The sequence below is a fragment of the Henningerozyma blattae genome, chromosome 3, assembly GCF_000315915.1.
Source record: "Henningerozyma blattae CBS 6284 chromosome 3, complete genome".
NCBI lineage: Eukaryota > Fungi > Ascomycota > Saccharomycetes > Saccharomycetales > Saccharomycetaceae > Henningerozyma > Henningerozyma blattae.
Genome location: NC_020187.1, coordinates 81,258 through 102,927, shown reverse-complemented (window position 1 = coordinate 102,927; position 21,670 = coordinate 81,258). Strand labels below are relative to the sequence as shown.

The following is a 21,670-nucleotide window of genomic DNA, read 5'->3' as shown; positions in this document are numbered from 1 at the left end:
ACATAATTATTTTTCCATCTATTAAAGCCGTTTCCTAAAGATTCTTGGATAACCAGGGTAATAATTTTATGTTCTACTAATGGAATATCATCAGCTGAATTACATTTAGTGATGTTATCAAAGTTCCATTTCTTTAGAAATCTTTTGACCATATTAATCCAATTAGGAAAGTCTTTAATTTCGTTCAATCCAAAATCAAGTTTTGCTGATTTATTTTCGTGATAAAATTTATGCCTTTCACCATTGTTGGTGATAAATTTATAATAATCTCCTCTGTCATCTCCTAGTGACATTAGATTTACAACATCTTCAACATCTGATAAATCATCAATGGAATTACTTTTATCCATTGTATCTTTATTCTCGACAGTTTTGTTGTTTAATTTGTTTTCATTGTTATCTCCAACCTTCAATTCAGTATTAACTTTCTCTTTCTTTGCCAATTGTTGTTGTTGACTTTGTAAATATTTCAAATCTTTGTTACATTTTTCTCTTAAATTCTCTAAAAATGTCTTAGATTTGTCAAGTTTATTAATCATCTCTTGAGCTTCATAAGTATCTAAATCTTCGTTAGATAAAAGCTCAATCATTTTTTTCTGTTTAGTTGAATCTTTTCTTTAATCAAAGTTAGCTGTTCATGCACCAACTGTGTTTCCTCTAGATCAGAACTAGGCATTGCTACCATACTGGGATTCAAGAGAGTTAGACATTGTTATACAGTGTTTAAGATATAAGACGATTATCCTATTTTGAAATATATAGTAAATACTATAACTAAAATGAATATATTTCTTAAATAGTGTTTTTCTATGTAAACAGAAAAACACATTTTAAACAATAAGTCACGTGATAAAAGTCTTTTACCACTTAATAGAAAATGATATAATCATATTCCAGCAAAATCCTTTTAGTTAAGACTTAGTTCATATGCAACTGAGAAAATATAGGAAATTTGTAATTATTTATAAATCATTTTTAGTTCAACATTGTAAGGAGGTCAATGCCATCAGTATACAGAATATCCCAAATAAATGGGCGGATTTAGTATTTTCTCGTTTGAGTTAAACCGCCTAATATGTTATATAAATGTTATATAGTGTAATCGATAAAATAAATCGTTCTATTGTAAATAATTTCTATTATTTAGGATATAGAAGAATGCTTTTAAATTATACAAAATACATTGAAAAGAAGTAGCAGTATTACGCGTAAGGATAGCATAGATAACAATTGTGTCTTTTGTTTTAAACTATTAGATTTTTTGGGGGATGCTGCATTACAGTTTGGAATTATAAAATTATTAATTATTTTGTTCATTTTGATTTTGTATTCTTTGACGATGGTTTGAATAGTCTGGCTGAATCTCGTAAGCATTAGGTGTAGAATTTGCACGTTTTGTCAGTTTGTTATGTCTTCTCTCGATTCTTCGTTGCCTTCTTTGCTCAAAATTATAACCACTATCATTATCAGACTCTGAAGAAGAACCTGAAGAAGAATCTGAAGAACAATCGCTATGACCCATATGAACTTCTACATCTTCATCAGGTTCAGATGGATGATAAATACAACATATTTTAGTTTTTTCTTATCCATATGCTCATTGTCAACTACATCCTGTTCCCATCTAATGTGAGAACGGTGTGAATTTCTGCGAATTTCTGCTCTATCCTGCTCTGCATGTCCGTTTGCTCGAAGTTGTAAAACTGCTGGAATGCTACTTTGATCTACCGTACGAGAGCCAGATGATGGTTCTTGTTGTAACTCACTATTTCCGTAATTTTCCATTTTCTATTACTAGAACTAGCCCTACCGAATTAAATGTATGTGTTATTCGTCACACTAATCCAAGCCCATTTGAATAGCTATATGTATTATTTGAATTAAATTTTATTTAAAAGTTACTTTGTAAATAATAGATAAGAGTACCAGAGAAAGAAATTTTGCAATTTAAGGATGTTGAAAGTCATTTACTAATAAAAACATAATGAAAATGGATAGTTTAACCCGTATTTTGCTTGATATATAACCTGGCGTCTGCTGAACCAAGTTGAAAACTAATATCGGCTTCCGTATATAGTGATATAAAATGTTAAAAATCCAAATATTAAACCCGCATACTAAGGGTTCGGAAATGGTTTTGAAGTACATAGAGGTGGCAAATAAGCTGAATAGAAGAGTACAGTTAGCTTAGCTGTGATCTATATTGAATAGCAACAAGGTATTTTAAACCAGTAATTAATAAATTTTATTACAATTGTATTTATACTAGGGTCAAAAAATTTATTAAAAAAATATCGGACATATTGTTAGTAATTTAGAAGTTAGAAGTAATTAGATTTAACTGAAAATATTATTAAAAATGGAGAGATTACAAAGATTAATGATGCACAGCAAGATCGATGGAGAAGATTCTAACCGTGACGATACAAAGGAAACGGTATACATCTCATCGATTGCTCTTCTAAAAATGCTAAAACATGGTAGGGCCGGTGTACCCATGGAGGTTATGGGCTTAATGTTGGGTGAGTTTGTCGATGATTATACTGTAGAGGTAGTAGATGTTTTTGCTATGCCTCAATCTGGTACTGGTGTTTCTGTTGAAGCTGTAGATGATGTTTTTCAAGCTAAAATGATGGATATGCTAAAACAAACAGGTAGAGATCAAATGGTAGTGGGTTGGTACCATTCACATCCCGGTTTTGGCTGTTGGCTATCATCTGTTGATGTGAATACTCAAAAATCCTTTGAACAATTGAATAGCAGGGCGGTAGCCGTTGTTGTTGATCCAATTCAGTCTGTTAAAGGTAAAGTGGTTATTGATGCCTTTAGATTATTCGACTCTGCTACAATGGTAAATAATCAAGAACCAAGGCAAACAACATCTAATGCTGGTTTATTAAATAAGGCTAATATCCAAGCCTTGATACATGGCTTAAATAGACATTATTACTCATTAAATATCGATTATAACAAAACTCCTGATGAAACAAAAATGTTAATGAATTTGCATAAGGAGGCATGGCAATCAGGATTAAGAATGTATGACTATGAAGAAAAAGAAACCAATAATCTCAAAGCGACTCAGAAAATGGTTAAAATTGCAAAGCTGTATTCCAAACGAATTGAAGAAGAGAGGGAGTTATCTGATGATGAATTAAAAACTCGCTATGTTGGTAAACAAGATCCTAAGAAGCATTTATCAGAAACAGCAGATAAAGCTTTGGAAGAAAATATAGTTTCAATGCTAACTGCAAGTGTAAACTCGGTAACAATTAAATGAATTTAATAAGTATATCATACAAGCAATAATATTATAGTGCATATATTACATAAATTATATATCATTTTCTAAAATAGAACAAGGAGAAAAAGAAGATTTCTCCGCTACGCATATATAAATTGATGTACCGTGTCTAAATGATTAGATTAGAGTTTATCCGGCCATCATTCATTTCGTTGGTTAACTGTCGTAGGACCCAAAAAATTAATTGAAAGGTATATATTTGGTAATTTTTTTTCTACGTACTGGAGAATAAAATCATTTTGCCCTCCAAATTTGAAGAAATACTTCACCAAGAAATAAAAGTTGTTTTTCTTTTCTACTTACCGATCTTTCATTTATTTCCCACCATTCGTCTGTTGTTTCATCATTAATTTGGATGAGCCATGAACTTGTGTCATCAATATCGTTTACATTATTAAGTGCTGGGATAGAGCTACTTTTATGAATGATGTTCATTATTAGTTGATACTCTCTATTGAGTAGTTTCATTTTCATTGGATAATCAATTAAAGTTTGATTTCTATTCCGCACAGAAAATCCATTTTTGATCCCATTAACATGTAAGTTATTTTTAAATCTATCGTACTGAATTATCAAGTAATTAGGCAAACTTTTTAATTTTAAGGACCTTAATTGGTTTCCAGCTGCGTGTGTGGAAACGGTTCCATTATATTTCGATAAGAGAGTTCCCAATTTGACTCTTGGAATATCATCAGCTTTTAACCCTTTCTTTAAGATTGGCATACTAGGTAATTCAAGTTTTAACAACCAGAATGGGGTGTGCACAATTTTATTCTTTGCTTTGATTTTTTTTTTACTTTCATCATCTACAGGTTGATCTATTATATTTTTAGTAACTGTACTACTACTTTTTATATCTATTTTACCTTGTAAATTTTCGAAGAGTATAGTTTTCAGATTATTTGATGTTTTACTTAATTGATGTATTAAAGTTAGTAGAAAAGTTGTTGGATTTTTTAAGGGAACAGTTTGCTGACTAGGAGTTGATTCATTGTTACTCTTTTGATGAATATTTAAATAATCTATTAATTCGTTTGGTGATATATGAGGCTTTGCTAACTGAGGTGACCAAATCTTTCTAATTAGCAAACCCAACTTATTTTCTAGATTTGGACTTTTTAAAATATCACCTACATCATCCTTCTTTAGTAAAAAATAGTCACGGATAGGTGTAATATGAGCAAATGCCAGAACTATAGTTGTTATATAGGATGTATCAGATGTACTATTAAGATTTACAAATCCAGTGAGATATTCCTTTTTGTTTAAACTTAAGCATCTTTTTGGGAATGTACTAATTTCTTCTTCTTCAAATGTTGGACTAATTAAATGTCGGATTTCGTTAATGACTGAAATAGTACCCTCATCATGGAAAAGAGTATTATCTGGTAATATATATATTTTTAAAGTTTGAAAATTAATGAACAGACGATGATTGAAATTTAATGAGTGAATAAAAGCTGGTGTATTCTCTAATCTACCCTGCAAATACTTCCCACAAGTGAGGCAACAATAAACATTTATTGAGGATGATGAAATACAGCAAACTTTATCAAAATCGAAATCAAGAAGTTTAATATTAATAGTATCTAACATCGAGAGATTAGGCTGCGATTTTAATCTTTTAAACCTTTCATTATATGTATCACTTGATATGGGATTCAGCTTTCTTTTTTCTTCTACCATTTTTTCTCAGAAGTTATAAGAATGGGACAGAATTATTATAAGATTTCTTTTCCAATCCCTCGAGGATTTATAGTATCCTTAGCAACAGACATATATTGAAACAGTTGGATCTCTTCCCTATCCTAAAGTGGTTATAGGATCTCATCAAAACTAATTAAAATTCTATTTTTTCGATAAGGGTCTTACCCGCAGATACAATGTCAGATAGATCGGTTAGGAAACTTTAATTGGTAATGGTAAAAAAATCCATGAAATTTGGAATTCACATATGCCAAGTCACGAAATTTTATTTAGAGTAACTTGGAGAAAACCCCAGATACGGAAATCTCTGCGTGAATTTTAATCCAAATTATATGAGTAATTTATCAAACATAAATGACCTAGTATCGTTCATAAGTTACATTTACCAAAGCTTTAAAAAGATCGAATTTAATATTTTTTATTTTTGATACATCTTGTTTTTTTTTTTTCTTGTTTATAATTTTGAAGTAGAATATATTCTCCAAAAGCTCCTTCAGAAATGTCTAAGAAACTAGCTGACGTTAAAGAGATTCCAGCCTCAATCTTGGGTAAAAAATACCCTGCTAAGGAACATAATCTTAGAGTTAAAAATCTGTTGTTAAAGACTAATACTGAATTATCTTCAGATACTACAGCTCTTTTTATAACCGGCGAAAGAATAGAGCCTTTGAAATACTGTGATGAACACAAGAAATTTAGACAAAATAGATATTTTTATTATTTATCGGGTGTAAATATTCCAAGAGCTTCTATCTTATATGATTTTAAGACTGAAAATTTAACTCTATTCTTACCAAATATCGATTGGGATGATGTTATTTGGAGTGGTATGCCACAGAGTATCGAAAATGCTCAAAAAGAATACAATGTCGATGAAGTTGTCTATTCTGACAAGATTATCGACAAAATAAACAATTTAAAAGGTTATAAGATTTTCACCACTGATCTGGATGAAGTAATTGAGCCAATTAAAAATCAATTAATCCCATCAAATAAAGATTTTTTTTATGCCATGGATGAAAGTAGATTAATCAAAGATTGGTATGAAATTGAAATTTTAAGGAAAGCTGCTGAAATTACTGACAATTCTCATTTAGGTGTTATGTCAGCTTTACCAATTGAATTGAATGAATTGCAAATTGAAGCTGAGTTTGCCTATCATGCTAAACGTCAAGGTGCTCACTCTATGGGATACGATCCAGTTTGTTGTGCCGGACCAGCTTGTGGTACTTTACATTATGTTGATAATACTAAAAAAATTGAAAATAAAGCTTCAATCTTAATCGATGCTGGTGCTGAATGGAGAAACTATACTACTGATGTAACGAGATGTTTTCCAACATCGGGCAAGTTTACTAAAGAACATCGTGAAATTTATGAAACAGTGTTAGACATGCAATCACAAGCTATGGAAAAGATTAAACCAGGTGCATCTTGGGAAGATTTACATGTTTTAGCTCACAAAGTCTTAATTAAACATTTTCTTGAATTAGGAATCTTTAAGAAGGAATATTCCGAAGAAGAACTTTATAAAAGAAAAGTTTCATGTGGGTTTTATCCTCATGGTTTAGGCCATCTGTTAGGTTTAGATGTGCATGATGTTGCTGGTAATGCTAATTACGAAGATCCTGATCCTATTTTTGTCTTTTTGAGATTACGTCGTAAATTACAAGAAGGTATGGTAGTTACTAATGAACCTGGGTGCTACTTTAATGAATATTTATTAAAAGAATTTATTGAAAAACATCCTGAAAGAAAAGAAGCTATCGATTATGATGTTTTAAAGAAATACATGTACGTTGGCGGTGTTAGAATCGAAGACAATATCTTGGTTACCAAGGATGGTTATGAAAATCTAACAAAGATTACAAGTGATCCAGATGAAATCGAAAAAATAGTTTCAAATGGATTAAAGAAGAGTCGCTCCGATTTCCATGTGATTGTTTAAGTACTCTAGTGTATCTAACTACATACTAATTATATAATGAAACATATATAATAATATTGTATCCCATGTTTGGAAACAAAAAAAAGAAATAAAAAAAGTAAAACAAATTAGATGAATATTGTAACGAGATGCATTAATTGAATTATAAAAGAGAAAAAAAAACTTGTTAAAGAGAGAGCGTTAGCAGTTATTTCATTATACTGATGAATATTTAGTTAAAATTGAAAATAAAGATTTGTAAATTTTTAACAATGATTTTAGTATCTGTATGCTATTGATATTAGAAATATAATTTTGAAATTCGTCATTTTCCATCAAATATAACTCATTATTTAAAATTGACTTGTATGATTGAATAAATTTGGAATGATATTCATATACATCATTTCGCAAGAGTGATACAACTTTATTTAGACTATCTTGATGAAATTTTAATAATTCATAAGTTTCTTTATTCGTGGCTCGCTTTTGCACCAAGATTTCTTTCAACAATTGATTCTGCCTCCTCAATTTTTCTAATGCATGTTTATCGACTTGAGAGTATATTACACCTTCTTTAGTTGCGTGTTCATTTTTAACATTATCCTTATCAAGATATATAACATCGTTAATATCAGTATTATCCTTGTTAGTACCTATTATATCATTAATATCGATTCTTTGACTAAGAAACATATCAAATAACGCTATATCATCTTTTGAAGTATCAGTTTCAATTTTTTGGATCTTCCTACTATTAGAATTGTGATTAATTTTCGTGGCACAGTTACTAGTATCATTTCCTTCATTAAGCCTATTATTATTAGGAGATTGAGATTGAGCTTCTGTTTCCAATTGTAATTCCAAAGCTTGTCTTGAAATCGAATCTATGTTTTTGATTAACAGTTCCTTTTGTAACTTGTTTGATTTCAATTGACTCATTAGCTTTTCCACCAACGAATACATGTAAGTTAAATTCTCAGCCTGAGGGCTGATATATAACTGTTGCTGCTGATGCTGATTGTTCTTACCAACCATGATTAATTCTATTGATCTGAGGTGGGTAGGATTAACAATATTGTATATAGATATTTTTTAAAAGTCAGCAAATGCCACTGTACCAATTGATATTATAAGTTGAAATATCTGTCAATCTTTTGTTTCTTTTTTATGGAACAACAATAGATAATATTTTCTTTTTTAGTCTAGTTACTCTATTATACAATATAATGTACTAATTCATGAATCTACAATTTCCGTACAAAAAAATAGAACGGAAAATATCGGGAAAATATCGGAAGTATTCGGACCATATATTGCAAAACACTCCAAGAAAAGAACATGAAAGACTTAGCGCCATCAATATTACCAAATTAGTAATTTTTAAAGCTTCTTCTGTATTTCTATAACATATATAGACACCTGTTTAGTAAATAATACCTATTTTATGGGGGTATTACTACTTTTGGCCAACGTAATATATCTTATTTAATTACCTTCCGGATCCAGACACGTCGTTATACAGTCTCGGAGTTTTGTCCATTTGTGGGGTAGGATAGTTGGGGCTAATTAAGGGCGGGGCCACGCGTTGTTTGGAGCTGACTAGCGATATAAGTAAGAAAGGGCATACTTCATTTGGAGAATCTTGAATGGAATTTACTGGGATAAGTAGAAATTGGCACGTGATTTAAAGGCCATTGTTTTAATGGGTTTTCGGTGTACTGTTCTAAGATTCTTAATAAAGTAAGTTATAGTACTTCCTGGAAGCTAATAGTTAATCTTAGGAAATTAAGTATACAGTTTTCTACTATTAGTTCAATAGTTAGACTTAGTTCACTGCTAACAGTATATGTCACAAAATACTAGTCTTAGCTTGCTTAATTCTATATAAGATAATATATAGTTTATTATATAACATAGTATTATGTATTTTTATTATAATATGAACTAATATCTTTAGTTCAGGTATTGTTTGGACGTCGTGATAATATTTTCACGACTTATTAGTCCGGGTTACTATAGCAAATATCCGTCAGCTATCATAGCTAGTCCATTTAACCGCTACCCTTTAGCGATTCCCGGGATAGGCTTTCTTCGAGATACACAAGTAGATGAAAAAATGCCATATATAGAATAGTATATAATATTATATCTTGTATATTTGTGGATGATAATATATAAATATTGGAGAAATTTCTTGTCTTGATATGCCTAGTATGATGAACAAACGTTGTTTTATTCTTTTGTGAGTCATTTCCAAACATTTAATTGGAAACTATTGAATCAATTGCTCTCTAAAAATGTCTTCTAAATTATTAAATTCCAAACTTTATATTAATTCAAAAGCTTTGACAAAGACTTTAAAAAATAAACGATTTATTCACGACAATGGATCACCATATATTGATTCCAAAGAGGATATTGCTTCCATCGAAAAATGGTGGAGTTCACCAAGATATATGGACTTGAAAAGAGACCATACTTCTTTAGATATTGTAAAGCATAGAGGTAATTTATCTTTACAAAATTATACCAAATACCCTTCATCTTTCCAAGCTGATAAATTATTTAATTTAGTTAATTCACATTTCAATGAGAAAAAACCATTACATACACTGGGGGTTATTGATCCACTCCAAATGTCACAACTTGCTAAATGCAAAGAAATTAAAGTTAGTTATATATCAGGATGGGCCTGTTCTTCCACATTAGTTGGGTCCACAAATGAAGTATCTCCAGATTTTGGTGATTACCCTTATGATACTGTACCAAATCAGGTAGAAAGAATCTTTAAAGCTCAACAGTTACATGATAGGAAATATATGTTGTCCAACTTTAATTCCAGTGGGAGCAAGAAGGAAGAAGTCGATTATTTGAAACCAATTATTGCTGATGCCGATATGGGTCATGGTGGATTAACTTCAGTAATGAAAATGGCTAAGTTATTTGCAGAAAAGGGAGCAGCTGGCATACATCTGGAAGATCAATTAATGGGTGGTAAAAAATGTGGCCATTTAGGTGGGTCCGTAGTAGTTCCTACTGCAACACATCTTTCTCGGTTAAAAGCTACTAGATTTCAATGGGATCTAATGGGGACAAACAACTTGATTATTGCAAGAACAGACTCATTAAATAGTAGGCTACTAAGTAGTTGTGTGGACCCAAGAGACCATGCCTTTATTAAAGGTATAATCAATAAGAATGAAAAACCATTATCAGACACAATTATTGATACTCAATCTGCTATTGATATAAGTAAAGACGATTTCGCAGCAATAGAAGAAAATTGGTACGATAAAAATAAATTATATACATATGATGAAGCTGTTGAATTACAATTATCAAATGAAGAGTTTAATCAATATAAAAGTTTGAAAGCAAAATTAACCAATACCAAAATGGACAAAAATTACTTTAGTATTTATGAAATGAGAGAAATAACAAGACAAGTGGCCCCCAATAAAACTGTTCATTTCGATTGGGATGCTCCAAAGACAATAGAAGGCCATTATATGTTCAACGGGTGTACAGAAGCTGCCATTCAAAGATCCATCGCATTTGCCCCATATGCTGATTTGATTTGGCTGGAGACAAAGACACCAGATTTAAATGAAGCCACAAATTTTGCAAGAAAAATTCACTCTGTATATCCAAACACTAAATTGGTTTATAATTTATCCCCAAGTTTTAACTGGATGGAAAACGGGTTTACACCCGATACATTAAAAAGCTTCATTTGGGATCTTGCAAAAGAAGGTTTTGTATTACAATTAGTATCCTTGGCTGGGTTACATGTGGATGGAGTTTCTTTCTGGGAATTAGCCAAGGACTTCCAATACAATGGTATGAAATCTTACGTAGACATAGTCCAAAGGAAGGAAAAAGAAATAAATTGTGACATTTTAACTCATCAAAAATGGTCAGGAGCTGAATATATAGACTCAATTATGAATGTTGTAAATAACGGTTCATCATCGAAAACCCAAAGTACTACGGGTTCTTCTTATACAGAATCCCAATTCTAAAATTACGTCATTTATTCACTTAAAGCTAATCAACAACATAATCATACTTCACTCCCATTTGCTAATAAAGTCATAACTTACTCAGTTTGAATAAAATTGTTTAGATTAGTAAACACATGGTAGAAGAAAAGTATTAGGAAATCCAAATTATACAAATTGAAAAAACTTTCAAAAAGCTTTTTACCTATTCAGCACAATTTTTTACAAATCTGTATAGAGGGGCATCTGTTTCATATTTTTTGGAATTTTCGAATCTTGCTTCGCTTAATTGAGTCCTTATTGTTGGGAGAAAAACGTCAAATAGAGAAATAATTCAAAATGCCATGGCAACGAACTATCTCATGGATTCAGTATAACAAGGACATATTAGAAATGTATGCGTTGTCTCCTCTTTATGATCGTAAAATCTACTCTATCTAAGATCTTTTTATATTTTTTTTGTTTATTTTTTTAAACACTTAATTTTATTTTAACAACGTAGTCTGATTTTTATTTGCCGTTACAATTACCTACTTCATTGGAGTGTCAAGACAATGCAAGCACATCATTACCTTACTATTTTGTAGAATACCTACTAATCAAACCTATATAACCTTGATAAATATGACCATTTTATTCTAATTTTTTATAATGTTTTTTGTTCTATAATAAACAGGATAATAAGCTAAAATATTATACCATAGTTATCCATAGATAATACACGTCTTCACGTGTAATATAACATAATAAAAATTACAATATTACATGATCCTATAACAAAATAACAAGCAATATATATATATAGTTTAACACCAAGTTAAGAATGTTTGCCGGAAATGAAATGTTTAATTCCTTAAAATCACATGGCTATAGTATCATAGAATTGGTTTATAATAACCAAGCCAATAAAACCTCATATTATCATGTCACAAAACAGGAAGGAAAAATTGATACTTTGAAAGTTCAATACATTTTGTTGAAGAAGGATAATTTGCAATCTAGTTTGAGTGAATATATGAGTTGTACACGCCCAGATGCAGACTGCTCTTCATTATTTTGGATTAGTCCAAACATCTACTGTGAAATATATCCAGGGAAGTATAACATTTTTCATACAAATTATCATTCAAAAATAATAATTAAAGAAGAGAATGTAATGGAATCTTTTCAAACGAATGAAAATATTACTCCATCAAAGATTGAAGAACCTAAAGTTACCTTTGAAAATGATCAAGAATATCAAATACCCCATAGAAAATTTTCAAGAACTCCAATACCCGAGGCTCAAAAAGAGTATAAATCTGATGAAATAGAAAATAATTCACATTCTCTTGATGATACTTACAGTTCATCATCTAGTTATACTGATATATCAACTCTATCTTCTTTATCTTCTTCTTCTTCTTTTATCTGGGCACCCACTCCTAGTTTCAATATATTTGCTACAATAGAGACTGAACATGCTCTTTGCTTAGATAGAATAAGAAATAAAAATTAATTTGAAAAAAATTGAACACCACAAATAGTATAGAATTGTAATTGCTCTTATTTTATTTTTAGTTTTTCTTGGAATTTACCAAATAAATAACTGCATTCAAACTTAGTAATGAAAAAGACAACATTCCTCACTTCATGCATTAGAACTGTTGCTTTTAAATACAACCAAAACTGAGGATTGGTACTTTAGTTTTAAGTGAATTATCCAATACAAGACAAACAGGGTCTAAAAGATTTATTTTTTTCCATAAAAAAAAGTTTTATCATAAAAATACAATATATAATTCTTCCATTATATATAAATACTAATATTCTGTATTTTTTTTAAAAAAATATAAAAAGTTGCATTATATGCTGTTTTTGAAAAACAGATAGAGAATAGTACAAAAAGTTTTTAATGTAATGTCAAATTGTTCAGTCATTATTCAGTTGAATAATATTATCATCATGAACGTTATACTTTCTTAATAAACCAGCATTAATAACATCATTAGAGCGGAACCTTTTGATACCATCCTCCAAATTATCTACAATACCTGAGTTTAGATGTCTTTTTGCTACACGATCTTCTAGAATTTCATCATCAAGGTCGATATTAAAAAATAAAACTGAATTAGTTTCAAGTAATGATTTGTAAATATGCAACCAATTTTCTTGGTTATACAGTAGATATAACCCTTCGACAATCATTATTCTTGTGAAACAACTAATATCATAAACATTAGTTTTGGGATCTTTTTCAGCATGATTGAAGCCTGGGACTAAAATATTAGGAATATTCTGATTAAAAGAATTCAGGAATGCACTAAAGGGATTATCCAAGTTAGTACTCTCTTGTGTACTACTTTCTGTGATTATAGGTTTTATCTTACTCGTTTTGCATAAAAGTTTACATAATTGAAGGAAATTATTGCTATCGAAAGTAGAAGGCGCCCCTCTTCGTTGATGTGCATTGTTTGGATCTTTAAATTCATCTAAGCATTTTCTTGACAAATGGAAGCCATCCATAGGAATAATTTGTGAAATATTTATGTCATTCAACTCAATATCTTGTATCTTATGTGGCTGAATTTCAATGGAATTATCCATACCACCACGCCCAATGATTTTATAACCTTGTTGTTTATTATTTGCAATTATACATTCTTTTACAGGTTTAAAATTAACATTTTCTACCAATTTTTCATCAAACCCTTTGTTATTCAATGTTTTCCTTAATTCATCAGAAATATCTGGAATACCACTTGTATAATACCCTTCAATTAACTCGTTAGATCGATTAATATCCACGTTAGTATCAAGGCCAATTGACGCAATAACTTTATTTTGAATAAATTCCTTGAACTTTTTATTTAAATTGGCGGATAATTTCTCTGCAATTGTAGATTTGCCAGAACCTGGAGGACCAACAATGATGATATTAATTGTATAGTTATCTTTTGCTCTTGTTTTAGAAAATTCTAGCACATCATTTGCTAATTGTTCAATGTCAACCATTTGGAAAAAAAAGCTATTTCTATATACTTTTTTTATAGTATACTAATATTTTTTTTTATTGGATATATTTAAGATTTTTCATATTTTTCACGTTTTTCTTTTTTAACCCAAATCGCTAAATTTCAATTTACAAATAGTCTATAATTAAGGGATACCAAATGTCCGAATAAGATTAGGTATTTCATATCTCAAGCATTCATATAGTTGAAAATAAAAAAAAAAATTAGAAAACTATTTGGGACTTAAGACTGCAAATACCCACAATCATTCATTCTGTTTGCTTATATGCAATGATCAGTAAGTGATTTAGAAGTAGTTATAGATAATCTTTGCTTGAATAATGCGAATAATTAATTCTATATTTGTAATCCGAAAGTTCCATAGGTAAATTAAAATAATAGATTTTTTTTTAATTTTTTTTTTTTGCAATTAAGCCAGAAGAGTCAAAAAATTAAATTTAGAATTTATACGCGAGGAAAAGGATCTAGTATTAAGGGAAAAGTTGTATATTAAATATATAAATTGATAATTTAGTGTAATATCTGCTACCTATATTGATAATAATAAATAGCTCTATAAAGTTTGCAAATACAACTCATCTAAACTATAAACATGCTTAGATCTATCAACAGAAGCAATTCTTTAAATAACAAATTACTAAAGAGACTGAGTTTTCCAACAAGAACTGTTACTAGCAGAAATACCTCCACATTAATATACGTGGAAGGTAATAAACTGGGAGAGTCAAATTTAAACAACTTATTGAAAGCAGGTAATAAATTAAACAATTTATTGAGGAAGAATAATGACCAGAGTTCTGCTAAAGATTCAATCAGTTTGCTTATTGTGGGCCCTGATAGTTTAAACATTTCTCAGAGAGTTAAGGAAAACAAATTATATAATACTTTTGTGAAAGATGTAATTGTCAATCAAACCGAATATCCAGAGACTTTATCAGAAGAAATATCGCCAGTTATTAAGGAATTACTAAAGAATGATAATAAAATTGATAATTTTGTTATTAATAACACTACAGTTGGTAATGATATATTATCAAGAGTTGGTGGATTAATTGAAATAGAACCAATGAGCAACATTCTTTCTATTGGTGAGACTGACAATGTAACAAATTTTAAAAGATATACATATTCTAGTAAAATATTGAAAACTATTAAAAATAATCAAAATAAATTATTGTTAAGTATTCGATCCTCTGCGTTCAGTGACGAACCACTGGATATTAATCAAACTAAGTCTATTGAAAATGCTGAGCAAGATATTATCGTCAAAGATATTTCTAAAGACGATATCGTTGCTAAATCTAAAGACGACAGAATCAACATTTTATTTGATAAATCAAAAGTATTGGAGGGAGAAAATAGCATTGATGTAACCAATGCTAAAATAGTTGTTAGTGGAGGTAGAGGGTTACAAAAACAAGAGAATTTCGATTCCTTATTAGAACCGTTATGCAAAGAATTGAAAGCAGGTTTGGGATCAACAAGAGCTGCTGTGGACAATGGGTATTGTGATAATTCATTACAAATTGGACAAACTGGTAAAACTGTGGCTCCTGAATTGTATATTGCCATCGGTATATCAGGCGCCATCCAACATTTAGCTGGGATGAAAGATTCCAAAACTGTTGTCAGTATCAATAATGATCCAGAAGCCCCAATCAATAAGAATGCAGATTATATATTAGAACAAGATTTATTCACTGCTGTTCCTGAATTGACTTCCAAACTTGCAGAAAAGAGCCTATAATAATTTTCCTGCCCTCTTTTACAGATAATCATCTCGGATGATTTCTCAAATACAATAGATATATTCTTTAACTAAATCCAGAAAAATTAATAACTCATATATGGCTTATATATAAATCATATATTAAAATATCGTTTATGTAAATCATTTCAAAGACATACAGCCCAAAAAAAGGGTTCATCCGAAACCTAGACGACCGTGAGGTGTGCCCTAAAGAGTGAGGTTATGGGTTTTTCCTGTTTAGTAAATCGCCGTGTTTTCACCTCGGTTCTCAAATTTGACCCAATTTCTGAAGTGGCTTGTTGTTGTGAGAAAGTGTCGTAGAGAGAGATGGAAAAAAAAGTGGGTAGAACTTCCATAGAAATCAAGCACGGTGGAGTACTCAAATATTATAGAAAATTCGATTGTTATTATTTAACCGATTTGGGACTTGTTCCATTTTGCAAATTGATATTCCAATATTAATGATGTTTTTTTATGTATTTTGCAAATTTCCTTACATTTACTTATGATATGTCTTTTTGACTGTTGGGATGCGATTTTTTTATTTTTATTCTGTAATGTTGAATGATATAGGAATTAAACTTGGTTGTAACTTTGATATATAAAAGTGAGTAGTACTAAAATATGACTTGATTACTGGTAATAAACCTTGGTAATTCTCATAATTCCCATTGACGTGTGTGTGATTTAGGTTTTAATTTTTTTTATTAATTAAAAATTAAAAAAAAAAGAAAAGAAATATTCTTTTAAAAAAAAATTAACGATAATATTAGTTGTATTTTCACATTTATTTGATCTAGCACGATTATTAGTCTCTTTTTATTATTATTATTATTATTATTATTATTTTTTAATCGTTTGTTTTTAAGACGTTGTAGTTACGGTATAATTTAAACTAAATTGATTGTATTTTATATTACAACGTTGTATTGTTGTAATATACATTGTATTATTTTTTTTATTATACACTTTATAAGGAGATTGTATTATTAGAAGTGAGAAGTTAGATAGAGAAGGAGGAAAATGGCAACGACAGCACGTAATGATAGAACTAAACCTACATCACCACGAGTGATACCGTTTTCTACGATTCTTCGATCACGAGTCAAACAGCCTCAATTCTATTGGTTTCTAGGACATTTTTTCACATTGTATCATTTTATTCGATTCCATCTTTCATTTTATTCTCGTGATTTACAACGGTACCATTATAAATTTTTATTATTAAACATATCTTTAACATACGCGATCGTATTATATCAATTCTACAAGAGTGATCAATTGAATTCCAAGAATATAAGAACGCAACTCCGTAAATTGGATAATCTGCAATATTTCTTAATCCTAACGATATTATTTATCATTTCATTTTTTTTCAACATTGTCTTGAGTGGAGCTATTTATTCCCCTGTAATTTTTTCATTATTCCATTGTTTGAATTATTTCAAAGAGAATTTATTACCATTTCTACCTTATCTTTCTAAAATTGTGAAGATCACGATCAACAATAAGATTAGCGGGTTTATATCAAGTTATAATGAGATTTTTTTACAAATGGCACAAACGTTGGAAATACTGTGTGGATTACGTTGTGGACTGATCAATTTGCCCATACTAATTTTGAAATTCTTCACTATAGAGTTTGGGAGCCCCATTGTTTTGATTCATATCTTTACTGTTTTCAGTTATGTTTGGTTTTTCAAGTTAAGATTGATTCAAAGTCAACATTTTAAAACTGTATTATTTCATTTAAACAATAAATTTAATCAAATGATCCCTGCAAGTGCATTGCCCTTCTGGTGTATGTACAGGGATTTCATGATCAAATGTTTCAATTATATACCTATATAACACATAATATGTTAATTGTAATTTCAACGTATAAGAGTGTAATGAACGTATGTGTATTATACACACATAGTGGTGCACTGATGTTTGCTTGTGTTTTCGGTTGATTTGCCCAATGTTGATTTATGTTTTTTATTTTTCTCTCTGTTTAATTTTGACCAGAACAAAATGGTAAAACGAAAGGAACGCTATAATATTGTGTGTTACAAAAATAGAGAAAGAAATTGAAATAATAAAGCGAGTGAATTTAACCAGAAAAAAAATAGTGAAGGCATACGCAAACGCAGACGCAAGTACAAGACACTATTAAAACACACGTAGACAGACATACGTATATACACGATCACACACATACAAATAAGGTACATCTGGTATACGTTTAAACTAAGATGAACAGCGAGTACGACTATTTATTCAAGCTACTATTGATTGGTAATTCCGGGGTTGGTAAATCCTGTTTATTATTAAGATTTTCTGATGACACATACAGTAACGACTACATCTCCACTATTGGAGTTGACTTCAAGATCAAGACAATTGAAATAGACGGCAAGACCGTGAAGCTACAGATCTGGGACACTGCAGGCCAAGAACGGTTCAGAACCATCACTTCTTCATACTACCGTGGGTCTCACGGTATCATCATTGTCTATGATGTGACAGACCAAGATTCATTCAACAGCGTCAAGATGTGGCTGCAAGAAATCGATCGTTACGCCACCTCTAGCGTGTTGAAGCTATTGGTGGGTAACAAGTCAGACTTGAAAGATAAGAGAATTGTCGAATACGACGTGGCCAAGGAATTTGCCGAAACCAATAACATGCCATTCTTGGAAACCTCTGCCTTAGACTCCACCAACGTGGAAGAAGCATTTTTAACCATGGCCAAGCAAATCAAGGAATCTCTTTCACAACAACAAAAGGACGAAAGAGGCGGCAACGGTGGCAACGGCGGCAACGGGTCCGACAACGTCAACTTGAAGGGCCAAAGTTTGAAGAACCAATCTTCCGGATGCTGCTAGGGGCGCTGCATACCGTGATCGACCGACTACGCTTACGACGCTTACTACGCCTACTACGATTACTACTACCAGGATTACTATACTACTCTTTACTGACTGGTCCCAGGTATACTACTATACTACGTACACGCCCCCCTCTCCCCTCTTTCTTCCATACCTTTTATCATATATAATATAAAATATACTACAAGTACTTAACCTAAACAGCACAAAAACAACCACACAGCAACTCCACCCAGGCAGCAGCAGAAACAGTTGGGAAACACACGCGTAACAGCAAGTCACGTGCGTACCCCTTAAACACGTCACGTGCCACGCCGCACCGTGACCCCTCGGGTGTGTCACGTGAAAACATCACCTGGCACGTCGATCACGTGTGCGCAAATAACCCCCTCGTTTTTTCTCACCTCAATTTGCTGTTTTTTCTCATTTTCCCATTTTCTCAATATTCTCTATTTTCTGTATGTTCTATATTTTCTCGCCTCTCGGCTTCTCGCTCTGCACGACGCCCCCAGAAACCCGCGCAGGCCCACTGGGGGGGGGGACCTCTCGGCATGTGCTACGTCGGGTTGTGTGCTAAGCAGGTGGCGTTGATATTTATTTCTATTTACCAATTGCCATTGCCCATTGCTTAGTGGTTCTCGCTGGCTGGTGCGGTTGTTTACTTTGAGTGGTGGTGTTTTATTCTTGATCTCTGTTTTCAATTGTTTATTTAAATCTTTCATTTTCTGGGTCTCAATGTTTTCTCTCTTATTTAGTTCCCTTTGGTTTCTACTTTTTAGTTTTTAGTATTTATTATTTGCTTTTGCTTTTTTGCTGGTCTGTCTTGTGTTTCACACTCTCTCTCTTTCTCCCTTAAGAAGATCATCAAGACGTTTGATAAAAAAAACCTGTCTATAAACAAACTACACCAAACATATATATTGCAAAATGGATTCTGGTATGTTCTAAGTCACTTTTCTCCCTGCAGACCGGCCTGATCAAGATGGAAGATACAATTACAAGTACAATTGAAAGTACAAGTACAAGCACAAGTACAAATCATATTGTTTGGGCTGGGCTAGGGTGTTGATGTTGGCATTGCTTTACTGTTTGTTCCGATATGTTTAATGTAAGACTACTCAATGGCATGGCAAGATTGGAAGGGGGGCAAGAGACAGTGTCCTTTGGCAAGTGTAAATCCAAGACCAGATCACAGGGGTACATGATCTTTTATGCTAGCTACTAAACCATTGGCGCTTCTCAGTTATATATATTTTTATTTTTTAAATGAGGCTACCAATGGGTGGCAAACTAAAGGGACGAAGTTTTTTGGATATTCGATCTTCTGGCTTTGTTTCTTTTTTATTAAGCCCTGTTTCGTTTTCCAGTTTCAGGTTTTTCTCTCCCTATTACGAAGCGGATCTGGATTGGTTTCTTTTTTTTCCTCACTGTTTTCTCTTTTCTTTCTCTCCGCTTTTTGCCTTTTTCGGATAGTCCCGTTTTTCATTGGACCAAAGCAAATAGCATAGCAATGCAAATGCCAATGCAATGCAAATTTATAAACTTATTAGAATGATTTACTAACAAAAATATTATACTATTATAATTGTTAATATTATAATATTATGCCAATGTTGTTCGTCCCCTCCTTTTTTAAATAGAAGTTGCTGCTTTAGTTATTGATAATGGTTCCGGTATGTGTAAAGCCGGTTTCGCCGGTGATGACGCTCCAAGAGCCGTTTTCCCATCTATTGTTGGTAGACCAAGACATCAAGGTATCATGGTTGGTATGGGCCAAAAGGATTCCTATGTCGGTGACGAAGCTCAATCCAAGAGAGGTATTTTGACTTTACGTTATCCAATTGAACACGGTATCGTCACAAACTGGGATGATATGGAAAAGATCTGGCATCATACTTTCTACAACGAATTAAGAGTTGCCCCAGAAGAACATCCAGTCTTATTGACCGAAGCCCCAATGAACCCAAAATCCAATAGAGAAAAGATGACTCAAATTATGTTTGAAACTTTCAACGTCCCAGCCTTTTACGTTTCTATCCAAGCCGTCTTATCCTTATATTCTTCTGGTAGAACCACTGGTATTGTTTTAGATTCTGGTGACGGTGTTACTCACGTTGTCCCAATTTACGCAGGTTTCTCCTTACCACACGCCATCATGAGAATCGATTTGGCCGGTAGAGATTTGACCGACTACTTGATGAAGATCTTGAGTGAACGTGGTTACTCTTTCTCCACCACTGCTGAAAGAGAAATCGTCAGAGATATCAAAGAAAAATTATGTTACGTCGCCTTGGACTTTGAACAAGAAATGCAAACTGCTGCTCAATCCTCCTCCATTGAAAAATCTTACGAATTGCCAGATGGTCAAGTCATCACCATCGGTAACGAAAGATTCAGAGCCCCAGAAGCTTTGTTCCATCCATCTGTCTTAAGTTTGGAATCTGCTGGTATTGACCAAACTACTTATAACTCCATCATGAAGTGTGATGTCGATGTCCGTAAAGAATTATACGGTAACATTGTCATGTCCGGTGGTACCACCATGTTCCCAGGTATTGCTGAAAGAATGCAAAAGGAGATCACTGCTTTGGCTCCATCTTCCATGGAAGTTAAAATCATTGCTCCACCAGAAAGAAAATACTCTGTTTGGATCGGTGGTTCTATCTTGGCTTCTTTGACTACTTTCCAACAAATGTGGATCTCAAAACAAGAATATGATGAAAGTGGTCCATCCATTGTTCACCACAAATGTTTCTAAACGTAAAAAAAATTTTCATTATAATTTATCATATTATTTTATTTTATTATTATTATTAAAACTTATATAATCTTTTATTAATTTTTTTATTGAACTCTTCTTCTTCCTCCACCTCCTTCTGCTCCTGCCCCTACTACCACTCCATTTATTTTATTTACCCCAAAAATAGATGATCTAAAAAGTTTTGAAGAAAAAATTGAAAAGACAGAATTAAAAGTATTATATAAATAGACTAAATATAGATTCAATAGTTTTAAATATAACTTTTCTATATCATTAAAAAAATAAAAAATATTCATTCCACTCAACTTATTTTTTTTTTTTTTTTTTTTT

General features: G+C 31.6%; 13 protein-coding genes across 13 annotated transcripts; 8 read left to right on the top strand and 5 right to left on the bottom strand.

Annotated features, from left to right (window-relative positions):
- TBLA0C00560 (uncharacterized protein) lies at positions 1–590 on the bottom strand (the record flags this gene model as incomplete). The annotated part of the gene is made up of 1 exon (XM_021483172.1): positions 1–590. A coding segment is annotated over one exon (590 nt), but the record flags the coding sequence as incomplete, so codon positions are not given.
- A 940-nt stretch (positions 591–1,530) lies between these two features.
- Positions 1,531–1,785, bottom strand: YPI1 (type 1 protein phosphatase-activating protein YPI1; the record flags this gene model as incomplete). The annotated part of the gene is made up of 1 exon (XM_004179342.1): positions 1,531–1,785. One exon carries the CDS (start codon positions 1,783–1,785, stop codon positions 1,531–1,533), a length of 255 nt encoding a protein of 84 aa, XP_004179390.1.
- Positions 1,786–2,359: 574 nt separating this feature from the next.
- RPN11 (proteasome regulatory particle lid subunit RPN11) lies at positions 2,360–3,280 on the top strand (the record flags this gene model as incomplete). The annotated part of the gene is made up of 1 exon (XM_004179341.1): positions 2,360–3,280. One exon carries the CDS (start codon positions 2,360–2,362, stop codon positions 3,278–3,280), a length of 921 nt encoding a protein of 306 aa, XP_004179389.1.
- A 258-nt stretch (positions 3,281–3,538) lies between these two features.
- SAD1 (mRNA splicing protein SAD1) lies at positions 3,539–4,990 on the bottom strand (the record flags this gene model as incomplete). Its single annotated transcript, XM_004179340.1, has 1 exon — positions 3,539–4,990. The coding sequence occupies one exon, from the start codon at positions 4,988–4,990 to the stop codon at positions 3,539–3,541; it is 1,452 nt and encodes a 483-aa protein (XP_004179388.1).
- A 520-nt stretch (positions 4,991–5,510) lies between these two features.
- TBLA0C00520 (putative Xaa-Pro dipeptidase) lies at positions 5,511–6,959 on the top strand (the record flags this gene model as incomplete). The annotated part of the gene is made up of 1 exon (XM_004179339.1): positions 5,511–6,959. The coding sequence occupies one exon, from the start codon at positions 5,511–5,513 to the stop codon at positions 6,957–6,959; it is 1,449 nt and encodes a 482-aa protein (XP_004179387.1).
- Positions 6,960–7,154: 195 nt separating this feature from the next.
- On the bottom strand, positions 7,155–7,976 carry FAR7 (Far7p; the record flags this gene model as incomplete). Its single annotated transcript, XM_004179338.1, has 1 exon — positions 7,155–7,976. The coding sequence occupies one exon, from the start codon at positions 7,974–7,976 to the stop codon at positions 7,155–7,157; it is 822 nt and encodes a 273-aa protein (XP_004179386.1).
- Positions 7,977–9,238: 1,262 nt separating this feature from the next.
- Positions 9,239–10,963, top strand: ICL2 (methylisocitrate lyase ICL2; the record flags this gene model as incomplete). The annotated part of the gene is made up of 1 exon (XM_004179337.1): positions 9,239–10,963. The coding sequence occupies one exon, from the start codon at positions 9,239–9,241 to the stop codon at positions 10,961–10,963; it is 1,725 nt and encodes a 574-aa protein (XP_004179385.1).
- An 802-nt stretch (positions 10,964–11,765) lies between these two features.
- TBLA0C00490 (uncharacterized protein) lies at positions 11,766–12,440 on the top strand (the record flags this gene model as incomplete). The annotated part of the gene is made up of 1 exon (XM_004179336.1): positions 11,766–12,440. The coding sequence occupies one exon, from the start codon at positions 11,766–11,768 to the stop codon at positions 12,438–12,440; it is 675 nt and encodes a 224-aa protein (XP_004179384.1).
- Positions 12,441–12,853: 413 nt separating this feature from the next.
- Positions 12,854–13,936, bottom strand: YFH7 (Yfh7p; the record flags this gene model as incomplete). Its single annotated transcript, XM_004179335.1, has 1 exon — positions 12,854–13,936. The coding sequence occupies one exon, from the start codon at positions 13,934–13,936 to the stop codon at positions 12,854–12,856; it is 1,083 nt and encodes a 360-aa protein (XP_004179383.1).
- Positions 13,937–14,548: 612 nt separating this feature from the next.
- AIM45 (Aim45p) lies at positions 14,549–15,703 on the top strand (the record flags this gene model as incomplete). Its single annotated transcript, XM_004179334.1, has 1 exon — positions 14,549–15,703. One exon carries the CDS (start codon positions 14,549–14,551, stop codon positions 15,701–15,703), a length of 1,155 nt encoding a protein of 384 aa, XP_004179382.1.
- A 1,026-nt stretch (positions 15,704–16,729) lies between these two features.
- Positions 16,730–17,557, top strand: PER33 (Per33p; the record flags this gene model as incomplete). The annotated part of the gene is made up of 1 exon (XM_004179333.1): positions 16,730–17,557. The coding sequence occupies one exon, from the start codon at positions 16,730–16,732 to the stop codon at positions 17,555–17,557; it is 828 nt and encodes a 275-aa protein (XP_004179381.1).
- Positions 17,558–17,943: 386 nt separating this feature from the next.
- YPT1 (Rab family GTPase YPT1) lies at positions 17,944–18,576 on the top strand (the record flags this gene model as incomplete). Its single annotated transcript, XM_004179332.1, has 1 exon — positions 17,944–18,576. One exon carries the CDS (start codon positions 17,944–17,946, stop codon positions 18,574–18,576), a length of 633 nt encoding a protein of 210 aa, XP_004179380.1.
- Positions 18,577–19,506: 930 nt separating this feature from the next.
- Positions 19,507–21,337, top strand: ACT1 (actin; the record flags this gene model as incomplete). Its single annotated transcript, XM_004179331.1, has 2 exons — positions 19,507–19,516; positions 20,220–21,337. 2 exons carry the CDS (start codon positions 19,507–19,509, stop codon positions 21,335–21,337), a joined length of 1,128 nt encoding a protein of 375 aa, XP_004179379.1.
- Positions 21,338–21,670: the final 333 nt, after the last annotated feature.